We start from the raw sequence: 12,812 nt of genomic DNA, 5'->3' as shown, positions 1-12,812 counted from the left end.
AAGTTTAGTGAACATCCATCATACAAAATAGTTTATTTTTTCCCTTGTGATGAGAACTCTTAGGGTTTACTCTCTTAAAAAGGTTCATTATAACACACAGCACTGTTAACTATAGTCATGGTATATATTATATCCTTAGTACTTATTTATCTCTTAAAAAGGTTCATTATAACATACAGCACCAACTTAGTCATGGTATATATTATATCCTTAGTACTTATTTATCTCATAATTGGAAAGATGTATCTCTGACAACCTTCATCCAGTTCTCCCACCGCTCACCTCCAGTAACCACAAGTCTTGTTATATACACTTTCAATAAAAATTTCAAATATACACTATAGAGAGAATAGGGTAATAAGTCCTCCTGCACTAATCATTTAGTTTATATAATTATAAATAATTTTATAAATTTATACCTACATTTTAAAATCCTACCTTGTTTTTATTATTCCTGATATTCTGAACTTGTTCTTTCCAATGAAAACTTAATAAAACACTAACTTGACTGTAAGAACAATTTAGTATAGTGCTAGAAATGACTAGGGGGGAAAAAGCACTTTGGAGGTTCTGATCCTGGAGTTTCTATAGTACTTATGCAATTTCTTTAAAAATTATGAAATCGTGTGGTTGGCTAAATATAATGTAATTAAAATAAAATTAATAAAAATTACCAAAAGGAACAAAATTATCATATCAAGCACACATTATAAATATCCCACAATTATCATATCAAGTAAAAAAGCAAAGAGGAACTCAAATTATCAGTTTGCAACTAGTGATCTTTCAATAAAGACTACTATATATAGTACTAAAACATGTGTCTGGTAAATTTGGGGAAAAATAACTCTTTTGTGGGATTATTCAAAGTTTTACTCATCACACATTCATCAAATATGTTCTTTAGTGCTGAAAAGTTGTGGTTCAATATAATTGTATCTTTAAGCTCAACATAGGTTACATGAGAGCCTAAGTATATACCTTATATATTTCTGGAATTCTCTCAAATAGCTTTGGTCAATCTAACAAAAAAGTATTTCTGAAAACATTCTTGGATTTATATACATGACTTCTACTTTCCAAGGTGGTTAAAAATAACATGCTTTTTTCTGTGATTAATTTTATCAAATATTACTCTTGCTTACGGAATTCTTTCTTTTTTTTTTAACTTTGTTGGATACAACTATAAGTGAATTCGTGGCCAGGTAATTTTAACTTTGTTAAAGAAATGTGATGCTTTGTTAATCTTGAACCCATAGTGCAGAACATATTGCCTAGTCATTTCAGTCATATCCGATTCTTTGTGACCCCATGGACGGTAGCCTGCCAGGCTCCTCTGTCCATGGGATTCTCCAGGCAAGAATACTGGAGAGGTTTGCCATTTCCTTCTCCAGCAGAACATATTACTAACCTCTTAAATGAATAAAATATAGCTGCAAGAGACATCAATTTTTGGAAATCAGACAATTACCTCTTTACTTGTACCTTTGCTTTTTCAAAAAGCATGAGTGGGAAAGTTCAAGCACCAATATTAATACTATATACTAATTCCTGATCTGGGCATATGTAATGTCTCTTTAGAATATGTCAATGATTAAAGTTATATATAGTAGAATGCTTACTCTTCTAAATAGGATTTGCTATAGCAATTACTATAATGCATATATAAAAAAAGAAATGATCGTTTTAATGATTCTTTAAATGACTATATAATTTCAAAGTATTTGACAGAATTTGATACACATTACCCTGCATGCTAAATGATTCCAAGTTTTCCTCCATAAGCTAGATCTAATGAATGACACTAATTGAAATCACAGATCTATTTTACATTTTGACTTTTAGCATATTTATTATATTTTATTTTAATAATGAAGGATATTATAGCTTTACTCTAAAATTTTAGTCTAAAATTTTATCTCCATCAGGTTTCCCTTGTGGCTCAGCTGGTAAAGAAACTGCCTGCAATGCAGGAGACGTGGGTTCAATCCTTGGGTTGGGAGAAGCCCCTGGAGAAGGGAAAGGCTACCCACTCCAGTATTCTGGCCTGGAGAATCCAATGGACTATATAGTTCATGGGTTGCAAAGAGTCAGACATGACTGAGCGACTTTCATTTTCTTTCACTTTAATGTATAACATTTAGCTTGTTTCATTTCACATGATTGACTTCTGATGGGGCTTGATAAGCACAGTTGAGATAATAAATTTAGGTGAAATTACCTAAACTTTACCTAAAGATTGAAAAATCTTGAGCCCTTACTGAGAAGCCAAGGGAAGCAGTGGCCCCGAGGGACTAACAGAAGAGAACCATCCTTGCTATGGCACCCTACTTCTGCTCTAAGTTCTTTTCTGGAACCCACATTGTTTATTAACATCAATTATTCATTTCTTAATGTATTCATTTTGTTCAAATGTATTAAATATCGACCATGTATCAGGAATTACAGGCTGTAACTGCCCCAAATTCTTCTCTTCCATTGCAGTGGACAGACAGTATGTAAGAAAGCCAAATGGGTCAACAGAGGTTTTGTTGACAGGCAGGGATTTTTAATGTAATGTTATTGATTTCAAGGTTCAATTTAATGTCTGAGTACTTTCTAATTTCATTACCTGTCCCAATGAACAAGACATCATATTGGCCATCCTCAGCTTCTACTCGATCCACTGCTATTTGCTTCAGGTTATACTTTCCATCTGTTTTCACTAGTATTGGTTTTTTATGGGCAGGTTTTATGGGCTGGTACATAAGTGGATGGCTTCTAGCAAATCGGATGGCATCATCGGGATAGTCTTTGGTAGTCTCATACCTCCCTCCGTTCACCTTGCTGGCACACTGGAATACAAATGGATCAGAGAATATTTTCCTATGAAATCTAAAGGGCAGATTTATAGTCAATTGTAAGGAGAATTACAAAAACTGAGTATGTTCAATTAATCAACTATGTATTTAGCAATATTTAATAACCACATGTTCTTTACTACAGAAATAAAATCTGAATTAAAAATTGCATAGTGAGGCTGAATTATTTAAAAAATGTGGCACTAGAAATAGACAGCAATGAAATCCTGAAAAACAAACAAAGTACATATAGTTTGGAGATAGTACAAACATAATATTAAAATATTTTAATTATTTTCCTGCTTCTAAAATTTATTTTTCATGTTGCAAATTAAATTTTAAAGTAAACAATGTACCATTCATAGCAAAACCAGGTGACTTGTTATTGCACTAAATCTTTCCCCCAAGTTAAGAATTACAACCACACAACAGCTTTCCCATTACTGACACTGATTGGTGAGGGTTTCAATTGTCTCACTGACTATAGAATTTTAGTGCTATAACAGAAACCTCTTCAAATTCCATCATTGTTAATTAAGAGGGGGGCAGAAAAAACCTTTTCTGTTCTAGTGTAATTTGTATGAATTTATATTATGTTTGTATGAATCAGACACAATAATTTGAAAAAAACCAGAAATACCCGCTATAACACGTCTCAATTCTTAAAATCACCGACTCTAAAAACAAATGTTCAGCAGTACCTAAGCTACTTCTTGGAATACCTATAAGTATGTTGATTCATGCTTGTTATTTAGTGCTCCCTCATTTCACATATTTTCTTCTAGAACCAGCAACACTTGTAACGGTGACCTTGATAAAAATTTTCTACTTTAGAGTATAAACACAGTAGTTTATTAATCATTCTGTAACGAGGGCATTTTTAAATGGTTTGTTTTAAAATTTTGGACCATATTTCTTAATTTGGCATCAATATTTCAGGTGAGTGTACTTTCATGATATATAATTGGAAACATTCTAGACCAGCCTGGAAGCAGTTCAGTAACCAGTCACTTCCTCTAAATCTCCTTTAATACCATGTGGTTTCAAGAAGCATTTCCAGCAAAGCCACAGGAGTGGGTTTTCTCCATTTAAATTGTAATTTCAATCAATAGAGTGAAATAAAATATACTTTATGTCTTATTGGAAGTAATAATTTTAACCTAGTGAGAGAGAGTGATTGAAATGGTAAAGCCTTACACTTGTTAACTGAGGTAAGGTTTGTTTCCACTTTGAACTGTGGCTCTGCAAAAATGATTCCTACTGACTTAAAAGTACCTGTGGAATCAGCATAGTGATGGGTTTTCACCAGCTGCTCATAATGGTGTAGACTGAATTGCGTGACAAGTTTGTTCGCCATGAACAGCAGATACAATGCTGCTACCTTTTTGCAACCTAATTGTGTACAGGACACATAATACAAAATCCTCCTCATCATTTATTATCATCATGTGTGCAATTAAAAGCACAGTATGAATGGCTAGTTAGGGAGAATCTTGGTAGCACCAGTTAAGAGGCAAATGGTGGAACTTCCTCTTGGCAAATGGGTTGCTCAGTATTCTGAAGAGCCAAAGAAAAAACTTCCTCTCAATATGCTTAAGTGAGAAGCTGGGATAAAGTCTGGTCTAGGGAACTAAGAGCCTGACTCAATTATCAGAATATATAATAACAATATGGTAACATTCTCTCGCTTGGAAACCACTTGGGGGCACTAATTCTTCTAAAGAGGCTGAGAGGAATACGATGCTCATTTTAGTGATATTTCTGTATTCGCCAGTACCTCTAAAAATAAAAATTTAGTTAGAGTCACATGGATAGACAAAATATCAACAATAATATATATTTTATAATGCTAAGATGTATCCATTTTAGATTACATTCTTTTCATTAAATAACAAGCATACATCTAGATGTAAGAAGTAATATTTCTTTACCATGCAAGTAACCAAGCAGATTTTTAGTTGTAGAATTTCTTAACTGTTTCATGCAAATTTAATAAAGCATCTGAACAATGAACAGAATATTACTAAAAAAGCCTTTCAAAAATAATAATACTTTGCTAAACGCCTAAACTTACAGATCCAGGTCTTGGGTAAGGTACTTTTCCTTCATAGAGCGACCAGTGGTATTCAGGTCCTTCCTTATGTGCATATGGTCCATTAAAGGCTGCCCGGATGCTAGACATGTGATAAACACATATAGCATGGCCTCTAAATATATTACTGGGGAAAAAAAAGATAATTACTATTCTGGAATAGACTAGGAGGTCATCTAGTCAAACCCTACAGACACCCTAGATAAGGAGGAAGTCTTTTGGGTAAAAGAGTTGCAATCTCTTAGGTATAAGACTAGAGATATTATCTACTACAATACTCCAAGTATTCAAACTCCAAACTTACTGTTTTTTGCCTATTTATTAGAGCAAATTAAAAATGACATTGTTAGAATCACAAAAGCAGTCATGTCATTTCATTTTTTTTTCCAGTTGAATCTTAAAATTTTAATTGAACTATAATTGATTTAGAATGCTGTGTTAGTTTCAGATGAACTACACACACACACACACACACACACATATGTAAATATATTCTTTTGTGTTTTACATGTCTTATTAAGGAAGATTTCGTCTTAATATTTTTAAAGATTCATTTCCAAGTTGAGGAAGGTTTTATCTTCTTGCATCTCTTTCAGGTATACTGTGTTTCTCTTCTTGCCATGCTGTTAATATTGTTGTAAATTTTATTCAAATTTTCAAATTAGTGTATATGATTTGAAGAATAAATTAAAGTCTAAAGAGAATTAGGGGCTTTGTTCCATTCTTGAGCTTGGCTGTTACACAAACATTGATTGGTTTACTGTGTATTACTCCCTCCAGGTCACTGAAAACAGTGCTACAGTGGCAAGATGACTGGGCTGCACCAGATTAATTTTGAGAAAAGAATTAAATTATGCAAAACTCAGCTTCCTTACCTGAAGAACTAGAAGAAGTTGAAATTATTTTCTTGATAAATATTCTACTTATCTTGGATAAAGACAGTGTTTGAGCTTTCTTTATAAAATAAAGCTACAGCAACTTTTATTGTGAGTATTTAAAATAAGATTCTGTGAAAGAACATTTTAAAATTATTTGTTTTAAAGATTAGGCCACATTTCTTAATTTGGCATAATCTGAATGAAGTCTAACACCTCCCTAGCCTCCTTATTGTAAGAATTAAAATAATTAGATTGTGTAAGTGCTCTGCAAAATGCAAAGTTTTTTAAAAGTATAACATTTCCTACAGTATGAGACACCTTAGAACAGCAGTTATGTTACTGTCTAAGGACATCAGTTGACACATTTTATAACACACCTTGAAGCAATTGGAAATGCCTGCAACAGTGAGAAAACCAGAGATAGTCTTCCAACTGACGTGGCAGTAAACCTTTGATCACTATGCTATGATATCAACCTTTACGTCAGATAACACCTGGGAAGCCTTTCCTCAAAATTATGCATATATTGAACAGCCAAAATTGAAATTATGGAAGAAAATAATGTTCTGTTTTTGAAAACTCAGACAGATCAATTATGCTATCATTTATGAAAACAGCTTATAAGCTGATCATTCTAACTCATTAAAAAATCTATAACTCATTAAAAAATGACTATTCTATAGCTTACATTTATCATATAATGCCATGGAATCATCATGCAATGTACAAATTCTTCACTGGCATTAGAGAGAAGATGAAGTGTAAAAAAAAAATGTTTTCCATAGACTGTGATAACTATCAGTCTACATTAACTACTTCTTCTTGCATCAAGGAATAACTGATAGCAAAATTGTCTCTATGTTTCTGTGCTAAAGAAAAGGCCCCCTTAGGACAGCAGGATGCTTATCTAAAGAGTTTTATTATTTTTTTCAAAGTGAGAATAAGAAATTGCCTGCTGAAAAACTAAACAAAAACTTAATGCAACACCAAGGTGGGGGGACAGGGGAGATGAGCTGGGAGGCTGAGATTGGCATATATACATTATCTAAATACAAAATAGAGACGAAAACAGACTTGTACTGCACAGGAAACTCCACACCGTGCTCTGTGGTGATCGAAATGGGAAAGAAATTTTAAAAAGAGGGGATCTATGTATACATATAACTAATTCACTTTGCTGTACAGTTGTTATAGTTTAGTTGCTAAGATGTGTCCAACTCTTTTGTGACCCCAGGCTCCATTGTCTATGGGATTTCCCAGACAAGAATACTGGAGTGGGTTGCCATTTCCTTCTCCAGGGGATCTTGCTAATTCAGGGATAGAACCCACATGACCCGCATTGGCAGGTGGACTTTTATAAACCACTGAGCCACCTGGGAAACCCTTGCTAGACAGTAGAAACTTAAAAAGTATTGTAAAGCAATTATACACCAATAAAAATTAATAAACAAAATTTTATGGAGAGATCCTAAGCAAATAAAGTACACACGACAACATAAATGTTCAAGGCCAATGCAAAGCAAACAAGGAACTGAGTAATATTTTTCTATCCCCATCAAGAGAATTGAAGTATATTCTTTATTTCTCATTTTAACCATCTCATCTCCACTCTGATTTATTTGGAAAGACACGCAGGGAATTATATATATAAACTTTCAACTCAAACTGATTCTAATAACATATTTTCATCCACGTATCAGACACATGAAATGATCTTTGATTCATTTTTCCAGCACTCTTCAATGGATACATAACACAAAAACATAAAAATATCAGATCATAAGTCCTAAACTTGAGTAGTTTATTTAAATTTAAAACATGGAGGGCAAATCAGAAACGTGTGTTCTCTAAGAATCCACACAGGGGCAGGACAACCAGAGGACAGGAAGTGAGCAAATGCTGTGTGATTAAGGAATCAAGGAGTGTTTCATGAAGATGGTAATCGACAAGTACTGGAAGAGAAAGTAGATAAAGCAAATCATAGTGATGGGCAAACCAGACACTGGGATTCTGACAGGTTATTATCTTGTCAAAAGCAGAGTTTGAGGGAAGTTAGAGGAAAAACTTCCAATCTTAAGTGGGGAATAGTGGATAGAAAGACTTGAAAGCCTGACCCAGACAACTGTATATGATAACTGAAAGAATGATCCTAGACTTTACAGCATGGAACTAGTACCTTAAAACAAGCAAACAAACAAAAAACTGTATAGAAAAAAAAAAAGTCATTCTGTTGTAGATTGGGGGTGAAGAGCTTAGGATACTGAGCAGAGGAGGATGCTAGTACTTTAAACCAAAAGAAATAAGGATTTGGATTGAGATTGTGGCTTTAAAAAAGTACAACTGCAAATACAGAAGAATGAAGGGAAATTGGTGACTTGTAAAGTATAGAAAGTGAGAATAACAGATTAATCAATAGTATTTTCAATTACATCCACTGTGAAGGGATGAGGCATCTCTTGTTTCATGACACTTTGACTAACCATATAAATTTCTTACCTGGTAGTGTTGAAGAGTCCAAATATCACTGGGTTCTTATGATCTCTGGTATGTAGCAAGAACACATCCTCTGAAACATTAAAGATCATTACATTAACTTAATATGTTTAGCCCTCAAGGCATGTGAAGAAAATACAGTGACATAAAGTAGTCTAGAATCCATGATATATTTTAAGATATATCTTATATATGATATATATATATATTATATAAGATATTATATATATTATGATATATTATATATAATATGATACATGCATGATATGATATATATATGATATACATATTATATATAATATGATATAGATTTCCATATACAGTTAAGCAACCATGACCAAATCACAACATAGTGAGATGGATGAACTGTTGAGGATGACTTTGAGCTGGGCCTGAAGGAAGGAGCTGGAGGTGCTGACTCTAAAATAAAAGGAGGGGTCTTTTTGCTTTTCCAACTCCTTTGGCCCAACTTGTGGACCCGGCTGAGATGAGAATAAAAACTTGCTGTAAGTTAGAAGTCAGTGACGGTGTAAAGCAAGTTTTCTATGCATGTTAAAAACAGTGAGGGTTTTACAAAGAAGCACACATATCAAAGAGGAAGATTTAACTCTCCTAATAACATTTACCTAATTCATCAAAATATGTATCAATCCCATTCATGCCCGGTACTGAGCAAACCAGTCTAGCTTTCAGGAAAGTGCTCCACTTATTCACCAGGATTCTCTGTCCTCCCATATCATTCTGTGAAAAACAAAAAGCAGGTCAATGGGGACCCAGAGAACTTTTACCAACAATGGATTTTGTATTATTAAACATGAAGATGGCAAGAGTTACACCTTTTTTACTTAAGTAGAAATTTTGGTCTACTCCTCAAATAATATTAAAGATGCAATTCCTCATAAACCTTTTCCTTTTTTTTAGGTTTACACATGCTGCCTTGTCAGTGTGATTTCACAATGGCCCATTAAACAGTTTCCAGGTGTGAAACAATGTTAGTTGAGTAGGTGCCCCAAAATAAATAGCAACTTTTATGATACAGTAGCTTTTACTATTACTTTATTGATAAATAATCTGCTTATCTCAGAAATACAGACACATCTCTTTTTCTTCTTTTAGGGAAAAAGACTTATGATACGAACACATATGCATACATACACACAACAAGCATATATATTTGTACACATATACAAAATACATACATGTGTATATGTGTGTCTGTGTGTACATCCATACATGTACATATGAATATCTTAAATTTATTGAGTATCTTTTTAAATATCAAAATAACTTCACATTTATAATACTATTAGGATTCTCTCAATATATAAGGCTACTTCAGTTGGTTTTGAATATTCACTAAATCATCTATCTGAATTCCAACAAACTATAGATGTTTTTCCCTACAGAATCAACCATCTGAATTGTTGAAACGTAATTATGTAAATTATTTAGAATGTGGATTACAGAAACTAGAAAGATTTTGGTGAAATTAACGTTTTAAAATGGAGCTTAAACTTCTGTATGGGAAGAAGTATAGCCTAATTATACACCATTTCTTCTTAATAGAGCTTTGAAAATGGGGAAGATAACACAAAATGCAAAGTTCTTTTCAGATTAAACTTTAGTCAACATGAAGTCTAAAGATTAGACACTAAATACCAATTTTAGGGAGCCTAAGAGAATACTATAAAACATTTTAAAGTAGAAACCTATTATAAAATGAGCAAAGGCCTGACATTAAATTGTGAGATAAGCAAGCTTAATGAGAGAGGAAAACAGTCCTCACCACACAGAGTCGCCCCACTCTGGTATAAATTGCATGAGCACTGTTTTCTGCCTCCAGGGCCTTCTCCGTGAAAAAGAAATACACTTTGTTGTCATCTCGGTCTTCATTGTCAGGGATCATATAAGAACCTACAAATTTTGGTTCTAGATAAGTAAAAAATAGAAGAAAATGTAATAGTTATTACAACAAACTTAAAATATTTCCTTGACATTTTGTACTAACTTTTAATATCATGTAGATATCTCCATGTTCTCTGCAAATCAACAGTTTTACGGAAGTGTTAGAGGATTTAAAATTTAACTGAGTCCGGGAGGAAAATAATCTGATTTCAAACAACATACACTAGAGACTTGAATTCAAAAAAGAATAGGTTAAGAGCAACATGATGATACTCTGTACAAATTTCCTATCTGTCTCTCTATCCATATAAAGTCAATATAAATATATGAAAAATATTTTAGTAAAGAAGTCTATCATTACTTTTTTTTAACTCATAAATTGTCTACTAGTACAGCTCATGGAAGATCATTTTAATTTTAAGGTGGAAAATTCACTTTAAGTTTTTGTATTTCTAATCGAATGGATCTGAGTGAATGACTTTTGACTGATACAGAATGTCAAATATTTTAATGACAAAATGCTGGCAATAATGACTATGCACTCTAAAGCTTAATAAAAAGGTTGAAAATAATGAAACTACTCACTATAAAATTATTTTAGTTCTTAGATATACCAATGTGCCAAAATATAAACATGACTTCTTACAAAGAATTCTATGCAAATAAATGCCTAGTGATGTTCCTAGAATTTTATTTGTCTCTAAAGTACAATGTGATTCTGTTAAACAAGCAAAGAAAAGCAATCAATTCATGCAAAATTATACCAACTGACAAGAGACAACAACTTATTGGATGAAAGGGGTTTTCATTCTGCATACATTTGCTTTGTTCATTAAAATCCTGATTTGTAAGTATTGCTCTGAGAGTAATTTGGTTTTATTATAAAGCTGATCAATTTTTATATAAAATGATATGCATATATCATATAATATTTTAATTTGGGAATATTGCTAAGAAAAAAAGGAGAAATTTGCAAAACCTATAAATTACATTTGTATTGTTATCATTATCAAAATGGCAAGTTTCCCATCAGCTCTGGACTTGCTTTTCAGTTCTGAGTCATAAACTTTTCTTCTCGACCCCACCTTTCAACAGGCGCTCATCATCATGCTCAGTGCGGATCTGAGCCAGTCGGCCCAGGCTCCTGAAGATGGCAGCATCTCTGCCCCAATAGTCACTGTAGAGTCCAGCAAACAATTCGCTACCTGCATGAAAACATCAGTTAAAGAGCCGTGAGTGTCTCTGGGTCTGATGACAACATGTTATGCTGTCCCGTGCTTAGTCACTCAGTCATGTCTGACTCTTTGAGACCCCATGGACTGTAGTCTGCCAGGCTTCTCTGTCCATGGGGATTCTCTAGGCAAGAATACTGGAATGGGTTGCCAATCCCTCCCCCAGAGGATCTTCCCAACCCAGGGATTGAACCCAGATCTCCCGCTTTGCAGGTGGATTCTATACCAGCTGAGCTACCAGGGAAGCCCGATGACAATGTATAAAACCACAACTGCAATAAACATATCCAGGTTTACCATGTATATGGCCTTAGAAAATCAACGCTACAGTACAGAGCAGGAGTGGTGCAGTCAGACAGCCAGGGTTTGAATCACGACACTACCACTTACTAGAAGTGTGACCTTGGACAAGTTGTTTAACCTTTTGGCCTCAGTTTCCACATTTACAAATAGGAACACCAAAAGCATTTAGAAGAGCAGGGGCATATGCTAAAACCTATATGATCAGTTGATAAATAGGCTGACTTTATGGTATTTTAATAAACTTCTTTCAATTTCCATATCATCAGGGTATTAGTGTTGGTATTATGTGTGACTCAGTTAATTCAAATACTTCTTGTAGTAAGAAATTGCCTCCAGTAACATGACTTTAGTGCAGGAACCACTAAGTCCGACAAAGTAGTATATAATTTAATTAGTTGTCATTTAATTTTTAAGTGTGTGGCTCATTTAGATAGAGATGATAGAAAGAGTTTGTGATTTAATCGGGCAGTCAACAGAATGAATAAAGCTAGCTGTAACATGTGGTGAAGGTCACAGACTTAAATCAGGCCAAGAAATACACAAATATATGCAGGATCTCAAAAAATGACTGTATGTCTTTGGGACAAGCCTGAAAAAAAGACATTAAAATAGCTTTAAATAGCTTAAAATAGCTTTAAATTTAAAATAGCAATAGAGAAAAATAAATTAACAGAGGGAAAAAAAAAGATAAAATTTTTTGAAAGGTCAAAACCTCTCAAGCACAGGGATGTGAAGTCCTCTTTTGTCAAATTGACAACAGAAGATAATGACTGTGCCCTTCAACTGAGGCCAGAATGATTGTCATGGGCATATGCAGCTCGAATTTTGTCTTGGGCAAAAATCTCTGGCCATGAAATGATAGCAACAGATCACTGGAGACAACAACCTCCATTTAGGGTGATAAAATTACTTCCTTCATGAGCATCATGTAACTCTGTTCAGGTTTTAAAATATAGAGATAATAAGTATACTAAACTCAAAGTATGAATGTTTTTCTGTTAAATTTGGAATGTGTCCACATGCTATTTAAAGTGTTTTTAAGTTTAAGATAATTCAAATTAATCATACT

At 33.6% G+C, this 12,812-nt stretch overlaps 1 protein-coding gene across 1 annotated transcript in view; it reads right to left on the bottom strand.

Moving 5' to 3' along the window:
- SEMA3E (semaphorin 3E) overlaps positions 1–12,812 on the bottom strand; it is a 271,880-nt gene that overhangs the window by 37,274 nt on the left and 221,794 nt on the right. Inside the window, exons 6-11 of the mRNA XM_061165134.1 lie at positions 11,294–11,413; positions 10,090–10,232; positions 8,930–9,044; positions 8,307–8,376; positions 4,915–5,059; positions 2,612–2,834 (exon numbers count right to left, since the gene is read on the bottom strand). Of these exons, the coding sequence (XP_061021117.1) occupies positions 2,612–2,834; positions 4,915–5,059; positions 8,307–8,376; positions 8,930–9,044; positions 10,090–10,232; positions 11,294–11,413 (816 nt within the window). The remainder of the gene's footprint in view (positions 1–2,611; positions 2,835–4,914; positions 5,060–8,306; positions 8,377–8,929; positions 9,045–10,089; positions 10,233–11,293; positions 11,414–12,812) is intronic.

Source organism: Dama dama, chromosome 18 (assembly GCF_033118175.1).
Source record: "Dama dama isolate Ldn47 chromosome 18, ASM3311817v1, whole genome shotgun sequence".
NCBI classification, from domain to species: domain Eukaryota; kingdom Metazoa; phylum Chordata; class Mammalia; order Artiodactyla; family Cervidae; genus Dama; species Dama dama.
This window is presented reverse-complemented; position numbering and strand designations above follow the sequence as displayed.